At 40.5% G+C, this 23915-nt stretch overlaps 1 protein-coding gene across 2 annotated transcripts in view; it reads right to left on the minus strand.

The window, feature by feature from the left end:
• LOC127412684 (uncharacterized) overlaps positions 1 to 23915 on the minus strand; it is a 189629-nt gene that overhangs the window by 130608 nt on the left and 35106 nt on the right. Inside the window, exon 2 of one of the 2 annotated variants that reach the window (XM_051649258.1) lies at positions 19845 to 19964. The exons of the other annotated variant lie outside the window; for it this stretch is intronic. Within the exon in view, the coding sequence (XP_051505218.1) occupies positions 19845 to 19948 (104 nt within the window). The 5' untranslated portion in view covers positions 19949 to 19964. The remainder of the gene's footprint in view (positions 1 to 19844; positions 19965 to 23915) is intronic. 2 annotated transcript variants of the gene reach the window in all.

Raw genomic sequence — 23915 nt, forward strand, 5'->3', positions numbered from 1 at the left:
TGATGTACCTTTTAAAATATGTGTAGTGATTTGTAATCACTTATAACTGACAATTCAATTATTTTAATCTTTAATCTTGTATTATTCATGTCATTCTACTAATAATGGTAATTATTCAAGGCTTAACCTGATAATATACCCTGACAATCAGGTTTCTCATAACGTGCAATGTGTTATCCATGTTGTAAAACCAATGAATTAACCAGTATGATTTGTAATCAGGTATTTTCATGTTTTGTTACTTACACGTGTAATATTCATGAAAGTATGTCATATTTAGTATGTAAATGCTTGCTTGTTTACGTAGAGAATGTTGATGACAACATTGATGACAACGAATGTCATGTCTCTTGCACCGTTTTCAAGATATAAAAGTTCATGATTAAACATGCACTATTATGAAATTTGTAAGAATCCTCCACACAAAGGATTGTAAATCAACTTTGAAAAGGACAGACCAGTTGACCATGTGACTCTGAAAAGCCATTTCTGATTGGCTCAGGACACCTTTGGGGTGTGGCCAATCTCAACACAAAACTTTGGTACCAAGGAAGAACTCTCCGTCTTCTCTCTTCTCCATTCTTCCACTTCATCTGCAGCTCTGCATCCTCCGCACACTTGCCCTCGTGGCTTGCAGCCTCCGTGCTATGTAGAGTCCAAGGAAACTCAGGACACGAAGTCCCGAAGTTTAATAATTCGCAGCTGGACTGTAAAGTGAATAAAAGTGTGTGGGAATGTCATGTGCTATGAATGTGGAACTTGCAGGAATGATTCAAATTGTGCGCAATACCCGTAATCCCGCACCCAATTTCAGGCCCTGTCATGGAAGGAAGAATTTTTGTGGGCTAAGCCCTGTATGTCACTAACGTCTAGCAACGCCCCTGGTTGTGCAACTGTATAATAAAGTAAGTGAGGAAGGTGATAAAGTTATTTATTTTATTTTTTTAAGTTGTACTGACTACTCGTGCATAAATCACTTTAAGACAAGATACTAAAAAGAGCAGAGACAGAAGGTGGGAAAGGTAAGATAGATGGGTGCTAAGAACTACTTTTTATTTTATTTATTTATTTATTTATTTTTCACCAAAGTGATTTGTTTGTGAAATGTGAGACGGGTAATATGTTATAATGTCAAAATAGTTAGAAATGTTACTGTCATATCTGCACTCAGTTCTGCTTTCCACCACCGGAGGTCCTCCTCACCTGAATATTGACTCTCACACCACACCTGTTCACTATCACACTGATTACTCTCCCTGGCTGTATATACTCCACTTACTCTGTGTATCTTTGTGAAGTTTTTCCAATCTCTTTGTAGTTGTCATTTCTGAGCATTTATCACCAGCCTGAATTCCTGTGTATTACCTTGCATGTTTTCTTGGATTATTCTCTGCTGCCTGTTAATTTGGATTTGTTTGAACTGTGTACTGACTACTTACCTGGTTATCACCCGTGCCTGACTCAACTATGCTTCTGATTAAAACTCTGCTAATGGATCTTACCTCTGTGTCTGAGCCTGATTCGTCACAGAAGACTTTGCCTCCCATAGATCCAGCGGAGATTTCATCCATTCATGCAGCGTTTGCTTCTCAAGCCAGTCTACTCGATGATCATCACAGACAACTCAGTCAGCTTTCCACCAACATGGAGGAGGTTTTAAGCTATCTGCACTCGGAAGATCGCATTATCCATGTTGTTCAGGGATAGTCTATGGCAGCAGACTATGCACTCACTTTTCGCACTTTGGCAACACAAACTGGATGGACTGTTGCACCATTAAAGACTATTTACCGCAATGGACTGAGCCACCAATTATAAGCGGAAATGGCTAGTCGTGATGAGAACCTCTCACTAGAACATTTAATCTCTCTCTCCATTAAGTTGGATCATTTGAAGCGCTCTCGCTCTCCAGTTCCCCAGGTATTCAATACCCCTTCTGTTACTCTGTCTGACTCTTTTCTGAACCTATGCAACTGGGTTATGCTAGACTGACAAGAGAGGAATGTCAACGACCCATTACCAACCAGCTTTGTTTGTACTGTGGGGAGAATGGTCACTTTCTGTCTTCCTGTCCTACTCGGCCACAGCAAAATTATGATATGGGGAATCATGAGTTACTGGCTATGAAAGCAGCTTTCAAGGAGTGGCGCCATTGGCTTGAGGGGGCTCAACATCCATTCACGGTATTAACTGATCACCGCAATCTCGAATACCTCCAAACAGCAAAACGCCTGTCCCCATGTCAAGCTCGGTGGTCCTTGTTCTTCGCCAGATTTAACTTTACAGTTACCTACCATCCTGGTTCCAAGAACATTAAGGCTGATGCTCTGTCCCGCATTTATGTGCCTAGTACCCCTGAACCAGCACAAACCATTCTACCTCCCTCTATCATTGAAGCTCCTGTCCAATGGGATATTATGAGTGAGATTACTCAAGTATCCCAGACTGAACCAGCACCAGAGGCTTGTCCTCCTGAGCAGATTTATGTGCCCTCTTCATTATGATCTCGGGTCATCCAGTGGGTCCATACATCACTATCCTCTGGGCATCCAGGGGAGAACTGCACCATACAACTGGTAAAAAATAAGTTTTGGTGGCCTACCCTGTCCCAAGATGTCTCTCAATATGTCAAGAGTTGCTCAAACCAAATCATCTAGACTCCCTCCAGTAGGTCTCCTTCAGTCCTTACCTATTCCTCAGCACCCCTGGTCACACATTGCAGTGGACTTCCTCACCGACTTGCCCTCTTCCCAGGGCAACACCACCATCATGGTGGTTGTGGACCAGTTCTCCAAGGCTTGTCATCTCGTTCCACTCAAAAAACTTCCCTCTGCTCTAGAGACTGCAGAGACTATTTTCCATCAAGTTTTCCAGTTCTACGGCCTACCTGAGGACATTGTCTCCGACCGAGGTTCACAGTTTACTTCACGGGTCTGGAAGGAGCTTTGCAAACTGTTAAATGTCAATATCAGTCTCGCATCTGGTTATCATCCCCAGTCCAATGGTCAGACGGAACACCTGAATCAAGAGGTAGGCCATTTTTTTCTTACCTTCTGTAGTACTAACCATTACGATTGGTGTCGGTTTCTCCCCTGGACAGAATACGCCCAGAGCTCACTCATCAACTGGCATGACTCCTTTCCAATGTGTCCTGGGTTTTCAACCTCCTCTTTTCCCATGGTCTGGTGAACCTTCTGATGTACCGGCTATCGACCACTGAATGCACCAGTGTGAGCAAACTTGGGAATCCACCCATGTCCATTTGCAGAGAGCTGTTCATTAGCAGAAGATCCAAATTGACAAGCATCACAGACCCTTCCCCTCCCTCCATCCGGTTCAGCAGGTGTGGCTATCCACTCGAGATCTCCAGCTCCCCTGCAAGAAGCTTTCTCCCAGGTACATGGGACCTTTTAAGATTATTAAACAGATCAATCCAGTCAGTTACAAGCTCCAACTTTCTCCTGATTATTGCGTCTCTCCTACCTTTCATGTCTTTCTCCTCAAACCTGTGGTTGTAACTCCTGGGAGTATGGCAACTGAACCTCCTCCACCACTGGACCTCGACGGAGATCTTGCTTAAAAAGTCAATGCCATTCTGGACTCTCGACGGCACGGAGGTCGCATTCACTATCTGGTGGATTGGGAGGGGTACGTACCAGAGGAACACCGGAGGAATATCTGCACCTAGTTCTGCACCCAGTTCTGCTCTCCACCACTGGAGGACCTGCTCACCTGAATATTGACTCTCACACCACACCTGTTCACTATCATGCTGATTATTCTCCCTGGCTATATATACTCCACTTACTCTGTGTATGTTTGCGACGTCTTGCCAATCTCTTAGTAGTTGTAATTTCTGAGTGTTTATCACCAGCCTGAATTCCTGTGTGTTGCCCTTGCATGTTTTCTTGGATTATCCTCTGCTACCTGTTGATTTGGATTTGTTTGAACTGTGTACTAACTGCTTACCTGGTTATCACCTTGCCTGACTCGACTACGCTTCTGATTAAAACTCTGCTAATGGATCTTACCTCTGTGTCTGAGCCTGATTCGTCACAGTTATAAAACACTTATATGGTGTGTTGTGCTGAAACAATCAAGACATTTGTCTGCACCCTAGAATTTAGTATTCTGAAATACATAATTGACAACATTCGATTTTTAATGCTTTAAATCTCGCACCTGTTACATGACCTACAGCAAAGAAGAGCGCTTGCCATTTTGTGCATAAAGAAAATATATTTCAAAGTAAGCATGTGTGACAGAAATCCTAAGAGTTCAGTGTGTGAAGTAACAGTGCAGCAGGAGGGCAAAGTTACATAGAACAGCACTATAACTTCAACATCAAAAAGAATATATGAGAAATATAGCTCTTCTGTTTTACTAATCTGGGGCAGAAGGGTTCGAGCTATGCTAAGTGCCATATGTTTTAGCAAGAGAACTTTATCTTCAAGAGAACTTTAGACAGCTGAAAGACAAATAAACCAATTTTATGTTACTATGGAGTAAAAAAAAAAAAAATGTAAAGACAAAATATAAACTTTACAAACACCCAGTCTGACATCAATCATCAAGTGTTTGTAGAAAGTTCACATTTCATTTGAAATTAATAAAGCCTTATATATATGATTTTTTATATTGAGAGGGCCCTAAAGCTATTTGTAAATACAATCCACTGAGATCAAAATATTTGAATACCTTTACAAAAATCTGCCATAAAACACCAAGGGCAAATTCAATAAACAACTGCGTCACTTTTGCGCACAGTATTTAAGCGCAAAAACGTTTTATTCACTAACTACCAATGTTGGGTTTAACGCGTTACAAAGTAGCGCATTACTGTAATTAAATCACTTTTTTCCATGAAAAAGTGAAGGGATTACTCTTCATTTTTTAGTAATTTACAGTTACTTAGGGTTAAAGATGGTGCCAGGCAGTGTATTGGCTTACCGTTGCTCCGTGTTTAGGATGTTTGTCCTTTGTTTGTTTGTTTTATTTCTATGTTTTATAAATAGCTTGGATTGCTCACAGTTGATTTATGACCGTTTTACGTTGTTAAGCCTTCGATCTACGGCTTTGGATATGTGTAGCCTTGATTTGAATACGAAATTGTTTGCTGAACAGCCATGCACATTCCAGGCGCCAATGAAAGTCTGTCATGTATCTGGCTGTGCGTGCTGGAAGAAGAGACGTCGCAGGAGACGAGGCATATGGGCTGGAGTTTTAGTGAAACTTAAGAAACTGAGGATCCTAAAAAAGTGGAGTTAGATCAACGGTGGAGTCGCGGCCTTCCTTTTTGATACATGTTTTTTCAGTCACATCAACACCATTGCTTTTGACTACACAGAAAGGGACAAAACGTGGAGGAGTGGTTCACTCAAATTTGCGTCCTGTGAGACGAGCTGGGTCAACGAAGCTAAGTGCTGTTTCTTCTAATCATTCTGTTGAGTCGACCACATTGCATATGGCTTTGATAAATGCACGCTCAGTTGTCAACAAAACATTAATTCTGAATGACTTTTATGTAACACACTTTCTTTTTATTACTGAAACTTGGTGAAATGATGCTGACAGGAGCCCTTTTGCTGAGCTTTTACCATTGGGATGTAATTATTTAAGTAGCTCGATTATTACTCATTCGGGTGGTGGCTTGGCTGTTATTTTTAACAATATGATTAAGTGCAAGTTACTGCCTGTTGAAAGTTTCAAGACTTTTGAAGTTCAGTTAATGAGGATTGACTTGCCCTCGCCAGTGCTTTGCTCCTTGATATATAGGCCTCCTGGTTATAATAAGAATTTTCTTGATGAAGTTTTTATTTGTGGTCGTTCCATCTGCTGACAGGTTTTTGATTATGGGTGATTTTCATATCCATGTCTGTTGTCCTTGTAAACCTATGACCAAGGAATTGTTAAATTTGGTTGATTCTTTTAATTTATCTCCGAGTGTCTCTGGACCTACACACAATCATGGGCATATGCTTGACTTGGTGTTTTCTTTGGGGATAATGATAGAAAATATTTCTGTCGAAGAAACAGCTATCTCGGACCATATGCCTATTAGTTTTAATCTGACTTTTGTAACAAATGTACTACGCTATCAGCCTCCTTCACTCTTGTCTCGTGTTACCACTATTTCTACACCTAGTGCGTTCTCAACTGATTTTAGTACTACTGAGTTATCTTCTCTTCCTATTGAGTCTATAACGTTGTCCGCTATAGAACCTGATGAATTGGTAAATTCTTTTAATCATGTTTGTTCAGAGATCTTGGACAATGTTGCGCCTTTTAAAATGAGATATCACAAAGTGAAAAAACAACCATGGTTAAATGATGTTACTCGGAATCTGAGGCAGGTCTGTCGGCATGCAGAGCGTAAGTAGCTCAAAAATAAATTGCAAGTATCTTATGATATTTTTAGAGAATCTCTATCTAACTATCAATATGCTTTTAAAGCCACTAGATCCTCGTATTTTTCGCGAATTATATTGCACAATGAAAATAATCCGAAGGTATTATTTTCAACCATAGATAATGTTCTGAGTCCGTCTATTAATGTTTTCTCTACCCCGTCGAAGGATCAGTGTGAGAGTTTTTTTATTTATATATTTATTTTTTTTTATTGATAAAGTTGATCTTATTCGGTCCAATATATTGCTTGTAGGGAATGTTGTAGTCAACATATTGAATCTTTCTCATTGTTTGAGTAAATTTGAATCGATTTCTTTAGCTCAGTTGAAAGATATTATATTGCATTTAAAGCCGACTACTTCACTTTATGATATTCTCCCATCGTGACTGCTTAAGGAGGTTGTAGATACTATTTGTCCTAGTATTCTATCGATTATTAACAGTAGTTTATTTTATGGCTCTGCACCATCAGTGTTTAAACATGCTATTATTGAGCCAGTCTTAAAGAAAATGAACTTGGATCCACAGGATTTTAAAAACTTTAGGCCTATCTCAAAATTGCCTTTTATGAATAAGATCTTAGAGAAAGTTGTCCATAATCAACTTGTTGACTTTTTGATTGAAAATAACATAATGGATATTTATCAGTCTGGTTTTAGGACCAAACATAGTACAGAATCAGCTTTATTAAAAGTTGCAAATTATATTTGTTAAGTATTGACTCCGGGAAAGGTGTTGCCTTAATGATGTTAGATTTGAGTGCAGCTTTTGATACTTTAGATCATGTAATTAATGGTGTAGCCCTTAAGTGGTTTTCTTCCTATCTGCAGGACAGGACATGCTCTGTTAAAATTGGAAATTATGTTTCTGCATCAACAACTATCTCTTGGGGGGTTCCTCAAGGATCCATTCTTGGTCCAACTCTATTCACTTTATTATGTTTGGGAATAAACAGTCTGGGAAAGGTCTGGCTGAAAGTTACGGACTATTGTTCAAAAATATGAATGCTTATGTGAAGAACCTTGGGGTAATTTTCGATTCTGAAATCCGCTTTTATTGTCAAGTTAACAGCGTTGTGAAAACATCTTTCTTTCAGTTAAGGAAATTGTCTAAACTGAAACCTATCCTTTCAAATAAGGACTTGAAGACTGTTTTGCATGCTTTTATTTCCACACGGTTGGATTATTGTAATGCTCTATATCTAGGCATAAGTGAATCTCTGGTTACTCATCTTCAGTATGTTCAAAATGCTGCAGCGAGTATCCTAACAAACACCAGAAAGCAGGATAATAAAACACCTGTGTTGATATCTCTTCACTGGCTACCTGTAAAATATAAGATACAATACAAGGTGTTAATGTTTGTCTACAAAGAATTGCATGATCGGGCTCCTGGGTATATAAAGGACATGTTAATCCCTTACCAATCCCAGCGTCATCTGTGCTCATCTCAGGGCATGCTCCTAACCGTCCCACGGTCTCACTTGAGGCGTAGTGGAGATCACGCTTTTGCTGTTGCGGCTCCTGCACTTTGGAATGTGTTGCCGTTATCTTTAAAATCCTTGTCAAGCGTTGACATTTTTAAAAGGGACTTGAAGACTAACTTATTTTACCAGGCTTTTGGCATTTGATTAGGTCTGAGAAATGTGAGTGATTGGTTGTATGATTTATCCTGGTGTTATATTTTTGTTGCTATTTTATTTTTGTATGATTTTCAGAGTTATTTATTATTTATGGACAGCACTTTGGTCCATTTTAATAGTTTTGAAAGTGCTTTATAAATAAAAGTTGAGTTGAGTTGAGTACTTGCGTTTCATACTGTATAGACTTTCAACAATTCTATATCAAACAATATTTAATTAAAAATTGAAATATAACATCTAATGATAACATTTGTTTTCTAATTCATCACCGCCCCTTTAAATGCATTGGCAATATGCCTGCACGCTTGATGAGAAATCGCTCAAGTGAAAAGAGGTCAGAAGATACGAGTGGATGTTTTACTAAATGGAAATATCCCCATTACAACGAGTTTATGACAAATGCAGATACAAAAACAAATGCAGTTCTGAAGCACAAGTCCTGAAGCTCTTGGCACGGCAACATAGATATGCACTTTTGAGAGATCACAGAGGCTGTTCACACCGAAGGTGTTTTTGCACACGTCAGCACTGTTTCAATTGTTTTCTGATGTAATCACGTGTTAGATGGACCTCTTTGACTGCTGCAGCACATGTTGCTGTTTCTTTCGAATCTCGCGCAGGACTGACGGATTTTAGACCCTGTGTCAAGTGTCTATTTTTAGGCGCGCATGACTCTCAGCGCCTGCAGCGAAGGATTCACCCTCTAGTATTCCGGTGAAGAAGTCTCTCTGCCTCACCGTCGGATCGGGTTCTTCTCTCAACGCTTCCCGCAGCATCCAGGCAGGAGCTGTATCCTTTTATATATAAATTAAATAATTCTGAAGCAGCTCTCATGGGGACAGATTACCCTCACTGTGAGGACATGAGTCTCAGGATGCTCTGCTCTAAGGTCACCCTCGTTCTGAGGGACGATTCCACCTCCCGCTACCCTCCCGACCACTTCCTCTGTGTTATGTCTTGAGGGACCACACGAGGAAGCACGGCGGGGCTGTAAGGTAGAGATGGAAGAACCCGAGGAGGATCTCATGTGGGCCAAGCCCCACAAGCCCCTCGATCTTCCCACGCAGCGTCTTCGCCAGTGCAGTATGCACTTGACGACCTCCGACCCTCTATGAATGAGCACGGTATTGTCGTATTTGGCGGGTCTGACAATGACAACGATGCCGTGTCCTTTGCGGCATCAGACATGGGAGAATGGTCCATGGAGGATGCTGCAGCCCCTTCCCCCAGCAAGGGTGAGGAGAGTGCACTGGCCACTGACAGAGAGCTTCTTCACGTCCTCACAAGGGCGGTTGAGGAGCTCAGTCTCGAGTGGTTCCCTCCAGAGCAGCCGGTAAAGTCTCGCCTAGACAAGTGGTTCCTACAGGCCGGCCGCCGCCAGCAGGCCGCAGCCCGGAAAACAGCACCATTCTTCCAAGAAGTCCAACGACAAGCTCACAAAGACCTGGCCCACGCCCTATTCATCTCACTTCCAGATCAGATCCAGATCTCACAAAAGTGGACCACACTGAGGATAAGGGATATGCTAAGCTTCCCCCTATTGAAGAGGCGGTTGCAGCACATCTCTGACCTTCTGCCACTGTGGGATGGAAACCCGCACTACCCACCCTTCCAAGCCGTGCCGACTGATGCCCACACTGGCTGGAAGAGCTTACACTGTGGCGGGCTAGGCTGGTTCGGTGCTCCATAGCATGGCAGTGCTTCAAGTCTTTCAGGCCAAGCTCCTCAAAGATGTGAATGAGCAAGTTCCGAACCCGGACATGATTAAAGAGCTCTGCGCCACCACAGATCTGGAGCTGCGAGCTACTAAAGTTACCGCGCAGGCCATCGAAAAGGTGATGGGTAATCTGGTGGTTTTGGACTGGCATGTCTGGTTAACACTCACAGAGATGCGTGATGCTGAAAAAGCCACCCTGCTCGACACCCCTGGCTCCCCTGATGGCCTTTTCGGAAATGCTGTGGAAGGCTTTTCTGAATGATTCATCGTGTCGCAAAAGCAGTCGCAAGCAATGAAGCACTTTTTGCATAAGAGAAGTGTTCTGCTCAAGCTGTGCTTCGAGCCAAGGCCCGGAGAAACACCCCACTCCCGCCACCTAAGCACCACCAAGAGCTGCCGCTAAGCCATCGGTGAGACCTCTTATAGTGATCGTGTAGTTTGATTAAATATGATTGTAAATTGTGTATAAAAATTTTATAATTAAATAATAATTGTATTTAGAACCCCTGTGAGCAAGCTGAAGGCGACTGTGGCAAGGAACACAAAACTCAATAAGATGTTGGTTAATGGAGAAAAATAACCTTGGAAGAAACCAGGCTCACTGTGGGGGCCAGTTCCCCTCTGGCTAACCAGCATGAATATAATGCCAATATTAGTTATTTATATGCAGTGCAGGTCATGGTTTAAGATTAGTAAACTAAGTAAGTGTTAAGGTCCAGTGTTTAAAAGAAATATATATATATATATATATTTATAAACTGTAAGATTAATGACTAATGTTTTTGAAGTCAATCCTGGATTAACTGCAGAAGTTCAAATAGATGCATTGTCCTTTATTAGTTGGCTGATGAAGGCTTTTGTTGGCAATTAAATTATAGTCTTTGTATTCCATTTCAAGAGTGTTGTCCATCAATAGACAAAGGTGATGCAGGCAGAGATCAATGAGGTGTATCGCAGTTCAACTGGCAGGTCATTTCAGTGAGGTTCAGTGGGGTCCATCCTAAATCCAAGGTTCAGGCAGTGGCATATGTAGTATCCGATGTCTTCCAGTTGGAGTTGGCATCACTTCATCCTCTGAAGTCCATTGTAAAAGACTGAAGTGATGTCTGGCTAGTACCAGCTGCATTTAGTCATCATCACTCAGAGACACATAGCAGTGTAGTCTGATACCAAGCAGGAACGGAGCTGGATCTGGCCAGCTCTGGTAACCTCGGGATATGAGACATGGAAATAAATGTTATAGATAGATGTCATTCAATTTTATGCAGAGTTATAGATCATGATAGATGTTTCAGGTTCCGGCAGACCTAACTAAAGCAGCCTAATTGTTAGTTGATAGATAAATTAGGTATATGCCTGGCTAAATAGCTGAGTCTTTAGTCTAGACTTAAACTGAGTGAGTGTGTCTGCGTTCCGAACAGTATTAGGGAGACTATTCCATAGTTTAGGAGCCAAACAGGAAAAGGATCTTCCTCCTTTTGTGGATTTTGATATTCTAGGAACTACTAACAAGCCAGAATTTTGTGATCATAATGAATGTGATGGAATATAGTATGTCAGAAGGTCACTTAAGTACTGTGGAGCTAGACCATTCAAAGCTTTGTATGTAGTCGACAGAATTATAAAATGTATACGAAATTTATCAGGTAGCCAATGTAACGATGATAAAATGGGGCTAATATTATCATATTTCTTGGTTCTAGTCAGCACTCTGGCAGCTGCATTTTGAACCAATTTAAGTTTATTTATTGAACTTGCTGGATATCCTCCCAGTAATGCATTACAATAATCTAGTCTTGAGGTCATGAACGCATTAATTAGTATTCGCCATCAGCAACAGAGAGCATGTGTCGTAACAGCAATATTTCTGAGGTGGAAGAATGCTGTTCTACAAACATTGGAAATTTGATTTTCAAAGGACAGATTGGTATCAAATATAACACCCAATTTCTTCGCTGTAGAAGACGACATAGCAGTACATTCATTGAGAGTCAAATTATATTTTATTTGCTTATTTTTAGAGGTTTTTGGTCCAATAATTAGTGACTGTTTTGTCAGAATTGAGTAGAAGGAAATTTCTGGCCATCCAGTCCTTGATTTCATTGATATACTCTGCTAATTTGGAGAGTTGTGAATTTTCGTTGGGTTTAGAAGAAATATATAGTTCGGTATCGTCTGCATAACAGTGGAAACTTATTCCATGACATCTCCGGTTACTCATGTAACCTCGGTTCCCTGAGATGAAGGGAACGAGACATTGCAAAACTTGGCCGCACTACTACTTCAGAGTTTTGAGGTACGAGCATGCGTTCTTATCCATCAGTCAGAAGAAATGGTGTTTCAAATGCAGTGCTGCACATTAGAGCATCACAGTATTAATGAAAGCAGTGATGAATCTCTTGCTTGTGAGATATTGCTTAAATATAATCATTATTATTGATTTATTATTATCATTATTATTATTACTTCTACTACTACACTGAATATCACATTTAACTATACAGAAGTCATATATTTCTGTCACATTTTTTTTATTTCACCTGTCTAGTTAAATAGAGATTTTATTTTGGCAATTTGGCAGAAAACTGGATGTTTCTGACGACTTCACTTCTCACCTCTGGAAAGCAGTTTGCTATATGGGCTAATGTGTTTATAAACTGCAAAAGCCTATGATTTAGTTATATAAATATATAGTATGCATGTGCTGTGATTCATGTGCTCTTACGTTCAAAAACACTTCCCGCTTTGGCCACTGGGGGCAGTGTTTATGAATTTCGATAAGCACAGTTTAGGTCAAGAAAAGTCAATCTACTGTTTTCAAATTCACTCTGAAATCAGTCTGCTATCTTTCTACTACTTTCACTGTAAAAAGTCAATTGAAATTCAATTGGAAATTCAAATATATTTTAAATCCAGTTGTATTCAGATTTAATAAAACAGGTAAGAACTGCATTGAGTTCACTGAGTAAAAAAGGTTTGATTTGAAATCTGATGCACAGTCCTTTCAGATAAGATTTACAGAAAAAAAGAATACACAGCTCAGTCCTCAACTCAGCATTCAAACACATCCATTTACTGAAACACTTGATCGTGAGCAAAATTACATTTTAAAGCCATTCAGAGTGTTTCCACTGCAAAATTATGTATATGCAACCTCTATTGACAAACCAGACCACAGACTGAGTAGAGTACAACCAGTCGAAAAACTAAATGTGTACAAAAAAATCACCTGAATAGTGCTTGTGGTGAATCAGTCAGCAGCTCTTTGTTCTCCTTTTTCCATAGCTCACTTTTATTTCATATCTGGCATATTCATTGCTAGCTATAGACTGAAGAAGAAAGCCTGCAAGGTACATATTAGTTATTCATAACCACAGGAACTAAATTTGACACTCAGTATTCTACTAAAAGGAGGACGGGGAATGCTTATGTAACTACTAGGTTAAATGAAACCCAGCTTGTAAAACTGGTTGGATATGTAACGAGACAACTGGGTTGGGGGTCTCAGGACAGTAATCTACCTCAAACACACTAACAGTCGCACTCTAATGACTCAGACCAGGGGTGTTGAAGTGCCAACACATTTAATATATATGAGATGTATAATATATATATATATATTGGTTAAGATGTCAAGTCAGTACAAAATATATATATATACATATATATATATATATATATATATATATATATATGTTTTGTACTGACTTGACATCTTAACCATTGTAATGGCTATGGCTTTTCTTTAGAACAACCCACAGCTGTCCTGAAATGAATCATTGAACATCAATCAACACAAAGAAGCAAGGACATCTGCAGGTAATGAATGGTGATGTTGAATGGCAGTTCTGAAATATGCATGTGTGCAGTTCCTCTGCAGATCTCACAGGTACCATTAACACAGTACAAATCATTAGTTTTACAAAGTCAAACTGCAATTTAGCAGTGCTAATTCGAAGATAATGGCATTTAGAAGGATACAGAGAACTGTCTTTGGAAGTGTGTGGAAACTTTTTTGTCATTGAAAAGATAGAATCCTTTGGCTTACATAGAGGCACAAATGTAAAATCATGACTATTTTAATTGTTGTTCATGAATACGGTAAAAATATGCAATATGAGTCAGAAGAAGTGAATGCATATTATTGAAACCAATTTTAGGAGCAGAATATACCATTGACGCTATAGTAAACTGCATTTTATTTAGAGTAACTAACTAAATGTATTTAATACTCAGACATGTAAAAAACAAATGTGATCATTCACTGATCTTAGATAAATGCCTGAGGCTAATTTAAATATTTTCCAAATATTTTATTTTTCAAAACAATGAAATTAATTAATTAAATCAACGCAATGTTGCATGTTGTTTTGGCATTTAGCTGCTTCTGTGACACCGCATCTGGGTAAGCTGCCATGAAATTGGACGCAATTGTTTTGGAATGCACATTTAACAATGAGGCATTCATCCATTGAAAACTGTGTTTTGCAATTTTAAGTTCAGTATATATATATTTTTTAATTATATTCTTGGCAAAAATATTGGTCTAAAGCCCCAAGGCAACAATGGTCTAAAAACAACAAGACGACAAAAGATAGAGACCCATCATCCTCTATCATAGGAACTCTAAAATGTAGCAGCATTAGTGATAATCTTACTGTATGCAATCTATCTTTGTGTATGGGCTGTTTAGGATGTTGCAAGGCAGAAAAACAGAGTTTGAAAAAGCAATTTGATGCTAAAGAGATGTAGCAGGTGGCTATGTATATCATACTGTAGTAGCTACTGATATGATTAAAACAAGATTTGCACTTGAGCATTTCTGCCCTACAAATGCAGAATCCTGTAATTCCGTGAACACTAAAACTGAGAAAAATGGCTTTAAAACTTATTGGTTACTTTCATTTACCTTGTTTATAGTCTGATTTTTCTAGTAACTGCAATTTTCACTCTGTTTTCTCTGAATCTGAGTATAGTTGAGTCAAACCCATATGTCACAGAACTGATCATAGTGTAGAGACCTGATTTCCATCAAAACTAAATTTTGACAGAATATGTAGTTCTGTGTTTTGGCTTTGCAGGGCAGAATTGTAGGCCAGGAGATCAGCATCTATTATGGAGGATCTGTCGTGAAGACATCATCGTTATTCTGCGAGAAGGACAGAAGTAAGAGCAATTTTATTCTCCCGCAACCCGCACACACATGAGTGTCTTACCGCCTGCCGCCACACTCACCAAGCAAAACTTGTCCCATGCCACATTCTGTTTCGTCGGGTCCCGCGGGAGTGCAGGTCTCTAATTCACACTATTACTCACACGCTGCATTGTTATGATATTGAAACACTTTTACTAAAACTCATCATTTGAAAAACCATACGTTTTAATGCTTGTATTACACTCGCCTACATTTGCACACTTATTCCAATGTGATTAGCTTCCACAGTAGCTCACCTCATAGAGTGTTAGATTTTGGACTTGGAAGACCACGTGTTGAGACCAGTCAAGCACACAGGCTAGAGACCAGAGTGTCATAGAAGTGTCCCGAGATGACGTGGTTGCTTTAGAAAATGTGCTTTTCATTTCTCATTTTGTTTTTGGACACCTCTCATTTCATTTTATCACTATTGGTTAGGTATAGGTTAAAGTTTTAGTTTTAGAGAGGTACGGTTTACTCATTAAAACCTCCATCTAAATTCACCTTAAATTCCTCGTCTGATTACAACACCATTTAAATAGCTGTTGGCACTGAACGGAATTAGCGACTTTGTGACAGGGTATATTTACAATTGCTAGCATTCATCACCAATTATATGTAGGGAATTTGCATAATGAGCTTATGACTTTAAGCTTATGCCTGCGTAATTTTCCAACCACGAATGCAAGGAATTTAGCTCAATAAGGGGATTAACAATTGATTTGTGGAATAAAAAGTCTTTGGCCAGCGATGAGTTGATCGGCACATAAAGTTCATTCTTACAGTAATACTACTTTAATGGCCATTGAAAATAATATCACAAATAGATTTAAATATGGTTTATGAGCAATGCAGCTTTTTAGGATTGACAGATTAATAGGGACCGATATGATAAAATAAGCAGTCAAATTCTCTTTGAATACAAACAAGACTTTATTAAAGGTGCAATATATAACATTTTTCATGTAATATTAGCCTTTTTTGCCAATGTGTGAACGGCTTGTAATGCAACTTAAAAAATTAGCCTTTCCTGGACTTCCTAGGTTGCCTATTAAAGCCTGTATACTGATTTTAATGCGAAGGGAGCGGGTCGCTTTTGCTGGTAAAATCCAAAGATGTGACGTTTATAGATAACGTTATCTTAGAAATGGAATCCAGCAAACGGCTGGCTCCCAGCACAACACCGAATCCTACACAAACTCTGAGTAAGCCAAAAAAAAACAAAAAAAACATTTATCTTCTGAATCCCATCTGGCTAAGCGGGAACGTGATCATGGTCGAGCAAAAACTAGAATAAACATCGGCAGGGCATTTGATTCCTGAAAAGGACCTTCGTTCGGTTTTGGGGATCAAAACCGGTTTTGAGGATCAAAACTGACCCTGAATTGGCATTCTTATTGGACATGTAAGCTTACATAACTGCAAAGCATGGGAAATATAGTGCCATAAGGATTGATCTGTGTAATTATGTTAGCTGATAAGTAGTTTTCAAAAGGCAAGCTAGTTAGTGTCATGGAGCCTATGTTTTAAATATAATTTTTGGACGTTACACATACTACCATTATTGTACTTATTACTTTTATTTATTTTCAAGTATTATAAAAAATAAAAAAAAATTCAGCTATCACAAAAAAACAGCCACAGCCACAAGTCAGGGCCTTACAACATCAACACCAAGTAAGCAACCAGGTTTGCTGTACCAGACAGCATCAACAATCGGAAATGATTCTGATCAGTTAGTTTGTTTTAAATCTCTAACTTTGTGTATGAGTCTTTGCCAATGTCAACATTACCAATATCCAAATACAACACTGTGTGGTATTATAATATCAGATCACATGCATGTGTATGCCTATGTTTAGCCTTGCTGCACACACATGGTTATTTAGTGACACTGTATTGTTATGTGTACAGCAATGTCTTTGGAGTGGCAGAAGTTGGACCACAAGGTTTAGAGGCTTTGGAGGAAAGGTAAGTGATTCCTTATAACGCCTAGAAATTACCTCAAAATGTCCACTATGAATCTCATTCGGTGCTTCTACATTGTGTGATTGTTTTTATTTATTATACAATATGTACTCAGACTTGTTTTGTGTGTAGCATTAAGTCCTTGGACCTTTTGGAAGACTCAGTTGTAATAGATGAAGAACAGGCAAACAGCCTTCACAACAGTGTGTAAGTGTAATACATCATCACCACATCTTGTCATCTTGCATGTCTATTGTAAATTTTGGAACTTATTTTTTTCTTCTGTTGCTATTATAGAATTGATTTGGAGGGTGACGTGGCTTCTGACTTTTCAGATGTTGATTATGTCCCACCTATCTGTGTGCGGTATGTATTGCGAAATGCCCAAAATGTATAAATATTAACGCAGTTCTGTGTTGTTGATAACATTCATTTGTATTTGACAATGCCTATATCTATTTTCATAACTTTTTTTTTTTTCCCCTGCAGAGCTGGTGGTGCACTACAGAATATAATTGACAGACTCCCCATTATCTGTCTTGAAGAAAGTGTAATAGACATACATGACCGATTGGATGCGCTAGCCCATGAGACAGACCTGCCTGATAACCCAGAACAACAACCTACCTGTGATATGTCCTCCTTTCCTGGCACTGTTCCAGTAGTTTCTGAAGGTGACCTCATTGACCAGCCAGCATGCATCACCTACAACAGCAGCTTGATGCAACTGGCCACTTTCCTCCAGCTACCCATCCAGAAGTGCAATTACAGTGACTCCTACACGGGTACTGAATGTGATGGCATTCCACCTTTTCAGGTGAAACTTAATTCAAGGGGTATTGCAGTCATGGTTGAGTGGGTGAGTTTACGTTCCTAATTTCAACTACTTTATCTCCTACAAAGGTTTGCATAAGCAAAGCGCAAATGTAAGTTGCTTGTAGAGCCTTCACTAAGGCTGCCAATTAACAGTACAAACAAAAATCTATTTGTTGCCTGTTGATCATTATTGTTAAAAAGATCTTGTTTTTGTCTTTGAATGGATCATGTGTTGTCTTCCCTATCATAGTTTTGCACACATGGGCATCGGCTCTGCAAGTGGAACAGCCAGCCAGTCCTGAAGTACGGAATGCAAGGAGGGGACTTCATGCTGTCCACAAACATACTGCTCTCTGGCAACAACTTCTCCAAGGTGCCCTACTTTTCCGCTTCATGAATATGGGCATGGTGGATGTCCTGTACTTGTACTGTGTGGATACTGTAAAGCAGTTTTGGGAGGAGATGAGGGCTTTGGTCACTGACCGCTTGCGCACAAAGGACAGTGTTTTGTGCCCTGGGTAAATATGGAACTGCATTGTATAAAATATAATTATAAGTTTACTATATATTGCACATGATAATTATGTTAGATACTGCTTGGCATATGCTGAAATGCTTGTTTTTCTCTTTTTCAGCTGATGGAAGGATGGACTCCCCAGGTAATTGTTTGACTTTTCTAATAACTCTTGTAACGTGTTCAATAAACGGGTTTTCTTCAAGAACATAAAGAGTTAAGAATATAATGTCACGTTACTTCTATAGGTCATTCTGCCCAATATCGCACATACACAACCATGGAGCTTGACTCCATGGACATAATCAGTGTAGTCACAGTCGACAAGAGACAGACGGACCAAAAAAGTGTTGCCATGGAGAAGCACGCCTTCATACAAACATTTGACAAGCTTATAGGGGAACTAAACATCAAAGAGATTGTCACCGATGCACACTTACAGATTTCATCACTGAAGAGTGAGTATAGATTCCAAACTTTTGTTGTTTGTCACTCATACATTGAAATGCTTACTCTAAATGTAACTTTCTATCTCTAACCCAAAGTGGGAAAATTAAAAAATACATCACAACACATTATTATAATATATTTTTAAATGTTCATGTTGTAAAATGTACAAATACACTATATTGCCAAAAGTATTCGCTCACCCATCCAAATAATTGAATTCAGGTGTTCCAATCACTTCCATGGCCACAGGTGTATAAAATGAAGCACCTAGGCATGCAGACTGCTTCTACAAACATTTGTGAAAGAATGGGCCTCTCTCAGGAGCTCAGTGAATTCCAGCGTGGTACTGTGATAGGATGCCACCTGTGCAACAAGTCCAGTCGTGAAATTTCCTCGCTACTAAATATTCCACAGTCAACTGTCAGTGGTATTATAACAAAGTGGAAGTGATTGGGAATGACAGCAACTCTTAGGCCACGTAAAATGACAGAGCGGGGTCAGCGGATGCTGAGGCGCATAGTGCGCAGAGGTCGCCAACTTTCTGCAGAGTCAATCGCTACAGACCTCCAAAGTTCATGTGGCCTTCAGATTAGCTCAAGAACAGTGCGTAGAGAGCTTCATGGAATGGGTTTCCATGGCCAAGCAGCTGCATCCAAGCCATACATCACCAAGTGCAATGCAAAGCGTCGGATGCAGTGGTGTAAAGCACGCCGCCACTGGACTCTAGAGCGCCACTGGACTTCTCTGGAGTGACGAATCACGCTTCTCCATCTGGCAATCTGATGGACGAGTCTGGGTTTGGCAGTTGCCAGGAGAATGGTACTTGTCTGACTGCATTGTGCCAACTGTGAAGTTTGGTGGAGGGGGGATTATGGTGTGGGGTTGTTTTTCAGAAGCTGGGCTTGGCCCCTTAGTTCCAGTGAAAGGAACTCTGAATGCTTCAGCATACCAAGAGATTTTGGACAATTCCATGCTCCCAACTTTGTGGGAACAGTTTGGGGATGGCCCCTTCCTGTTCCAACATGACTGCGCACCAGTGCACAAAGCAAGGTCCATAAAGACATGGATGAGCGAGTTTGGTGTGGAAGAACTTGACTGGCCTGCACAGAGTCCTGACCTCAACCCGATAGAGCACCTTTGGGATGAATTAGAGCGAAGACTGCGAGCCAGGCCTTCTCGTCCAACATCAGTGTCTGACCTCACAAATGCGCTTCTGGAAGAATGGTCAAAAATTCCCATAAACGCACTCCTAAACCTTGTGGAAAGCCTTCCCAGAAGAGTTGAAGCTGTTATAGCTTCAAAGGGTGGGCCGACGTCATATTAAACCCTATGGATTAAGAATGGGATGTCACTTAAGTTCATATGCGTCTAAAGGCAGGTGAGCGAATACTTTTGGCAATATAGTGTATCTAAAGATGTATGTACATCAAAAGTACAGAGTTGTAGTGTTGTGCGGAAGGAGAACAGAAGTCCAAAACGCAGTAGATCAGAATGCGAAAGGTGTGGTGCGTGATTGTGTGTGTCTCTTTATTCAAGACCCAGAGAAAGGGAGGTACAAAGACCATGGTGTAATCCATTCACTAGATATCTGGCATGCAGCAAAACATTTGACAAAGAAACTTCATGCGGTAAGAGTGAAGCCGAGTTTTCATAACTTTTGTTTTTTTCTGTGAACATAATTCTATTTTTTTATTTTTTTTTATGTTATGTCAATTTCATTTATGTTGAAAAGGGATTATCTATCTATCTATATTTATTTTTTCTTTTGACTATTTGTTTGCAGGAATAATATCTGGACAGTCGGTCATACTAGTATGGCTAAAGGATACTGTCAATCATTTTTGGTTTTGTTGCCAGAAGGCAGACAATCGAGAGGAGTTCATGGTGAGTATAATGGCCTTTCACAATGCAGTACAAACACTATAAGGCAATACATCCACTTTTTGAAATGAAGTGTTCCTCAGTTGTCACATGGGGCAGGGAGGTCTTGCTGTTCTGCATGCTGTGTTTCAAAAATATATATTTGTAGTGAAATGACCACTGATAAAGTTAATCTTTGTCCACTGAAACATGTTCTACAAAATAAATTAGTAGCGAAGCTAGCTACTCCTATTGGTAGCAGATGAAAATGCCTATCATATACAGCATTTTTACTTCATCTTTAAATTCCTCTTTATTTTAGGGTATGTGGCGTGGGGTGCTTCATCATGTCTGTGGCGTGCATGAATGGGCCCTTGGCAGATGTCAGCATCAACCACTGGGTACGGCATGCCGTGACAAAGAGTGCATAGTATCTGGTTCTGCAGCACATGAGGCACTCTCACAAATTGTGCTCAACAGACGCTGGCTGAAGGATGTTGAAATGTTTCTGACCTTTCGGTAAGACTAAAGAACATTTTCTTGTCTACTTCAATATGTGTTCGTTTTTTTTTGGATTTACAAAAGCTCTATGTGTGAATAGTAATATTATTGGAAAATGATTAATATGATGAGATGTTTGTGTAATAAGCATATGTCAAATGTAGTTGTATTGATTGATGAATCTTTTAAAATGATGTCTTTGCATTACAGGTCAACTTCAGATCTCAAGTCCTTTCAGAACCACATTCTTATGTATGCTGGTAAAGCGGTTTGCTTTTTCTCCTCCAGTGTATGAAGCAAGGACACTCCTCGCTGCACTGGATTACAACCACCGGCCGGTGCATGTCAACCACAAAGGTGAAGTTTCGTAATTCACACTTTTGAAAGCATTACATTTTCATTTTAGATTGACAAAGAAATTCTGAGAACTTAAGTTCATTACAGAATCATGCAAACACGGAGGTGGGGGTGACTTGATAGAATTAGAAAATTCCTAAATGGAAAACCACACAGTACGTTAAGATTTTCAACTAATTTTAAACTTGTCTTGAAGACAAAAGAGAATATACAGTAAGAAATCCAAACGTTACCATGTCCACACAATGAAGGTTGCCAAGGACTACAGCTACATCCCTCAACTGCAGCATAAAATCCTAGGAAAACATTTGAACTCTGCTGGGGGAATCAGTAGACGGAGAAGTCTCAGGATGGACGACCCACGGACTCTTGGTGGTCTTCCCGGAGTTGTGCCTCCACCATCAGCTGAACTGGCCCAAGCACAAATCAGAAGAGGCAGGTATGTCCACCACCCCCATACAATACTATCAGATCTATCTATAAGTATCCACTTTGTTTATGATTCATGCTACAATAGGTAATTCAGGCCTATAAGTATTGTCCTGTAATGTCAAGATGCACTTTTCTACAATGCTTTAAAATGTTTGTTACCTTTCCTGCTCAATCACCTATTCTGTTGATTATATGCTACTGTAAATTCATTTAATTTAATCAACGGTCTCGTGTTTTTTTACACCCATGCTTGTACTTTATAGGTTACCGTTGATGCATAACCATGTAATTTATCTACTGGTTGAATTGTCAGTTGTGTAGGTCATCTTTACCAAGTTATACAAGGCACAAGTGCCAGGAAGTTTTTTTTTCCAGCTCTCCTAATGCACACCTGAGCTCTCTGTCCAGGTAGCTCTATTTCCAATCACCAATCAGCGTAATGTCATATGTTGGATCAGCTGAGCAGGACTAGAGCTGGAACAAATACTTCCTGGAAATTGTGTCTTATCAGAATGTGTTGGGGAAATACTTGTGTGCCTAATTCTTGTTATTTTGTTTTCATATAGGAGATGACTTCTGCTATATGGGCAAATGGATCAAAAAAAAATTTGTTTACAGAGCATCTGGGTTACTGGTGTAACCCGTTTCCTGATGGAGGGAACAAGACGTTGTGTCGATGTAGTGACACTAGGTGTTCGATCTTGAGAGCCCCAATCACCTTTGCTTAAAATAGAAAAGGCCAATGAGAACTGGCGAGTGGAATTTGCATGCCACTCTCCGCCCCAGACATACGGGTATAAAAGGAGATGGCGTGCACCACTCATTCAGAAATTATGCTGAGGAGCTGATAGAGAGTCCCATGTCAGCAGCCCGTTCAGCACTGCGGCAGGAGGGACACAACGTGTCGTTCCCTCCATCAGGAATGGGTTACACCAGTAACCCAGACGTTCCCTGTCTGTCACTCACTTGACGTTGTGTCGATGTAGTGACACTGGGGGTTCCTATAGGAAATGCCGCAGGCGCTGAACTGTGTCATGAGGTACGGAAGAGTGGACATGGGACAGCTGCTGCATGCCTCGCAGTGAGCGCTCAACCACGTCGTGACCTTCCAGGGAGTTAGGTAAGGCGTCTCCCTAGTCCCATTAAGGGGGGAGGAGGCACTTACCCAAGGAGGCTACAAGCGGTGGCCTTTCCTGATTTTTGCTGTTAAGCAAATTCCCGCTGAGTACCTTCTAGAATAGTGCTGGGAAGTGCTCTTCCCTCTCCAGGAGGGAGGGCACTATGGAGACCACATCCTACCGGAGGGAGGTTAACATGTGGAGAATACCTCACATGGACTTGCCAATGGGGAAGTATGCATATGGAATGATACCACCGGGAGGACCCTATCTATGGAGAGGGTACACAGCAACAGTGGAATGCGTCACACGGGATTACTGAGGGGGGAATCACCACGTATGGAGCACTGAGCCCGAATACACGGGCTCACCTGAAAAGGGGCATACCACGAGTACTGGTGGCGTCTCTCCTCCGCCGAGTTTGTCACTGAACAGTGCTTAAGGCGTCCAGGGTTCACCAGATACGGGGAACTGCTGTGGACAAAATAGCGCACATTATCACCTTGAAAAAGGGGAAAGGCATAAACGCAAGCGGTACACCCAACTGGCTGCCCGGGCCTACCTGCTGTTACCTCGTAACACTCGGGACGAAACCGGTTCTATGCGTAGGTTGTAAAACCTCGCAAAGGTATTGGGTGTAGCCCAATCCACAGCTCTGCATATGTCTGATAGAAAGGCCCCCCTTGCCAGTGCCCAGGAGGACGTAACACCTCTAGTGGAGTGCACCCGGACTCCCAAGGGGCACGGCAGTTCTTGCGATTGGTAGGCCAAGGAAATGGCATCCACAATCCAATGGTCCAACCTCTGTTTGGAGACAGCTTTCCCCTTCTGCTGCCCTCCAATACAGACAAAGAGCTGCTCCGAACATCTGTGGTCCAGATAAATGTGCAGAGCGCGAACTGGACATAGCAATGACAAGGCTGGGTCTTCCTCCTCTG

Source organism: Myxocyprinus asiaticus, chromosome 22, assembly GCF_019703515.2.
Source record: "Myxocyprinus asiaticus isolate MX2 ecotype Aquarium Trade chromosome 22, UBuf_Myxa_2, whole genome shotgun sequence".
Taxonomy (NCBI): Eukaryota; Metazoa; Chordata; class Actinopteri; order Cypriniformes; family Catostomidae; genus Myxocyprinus; species Myxocyprinus asiaticus.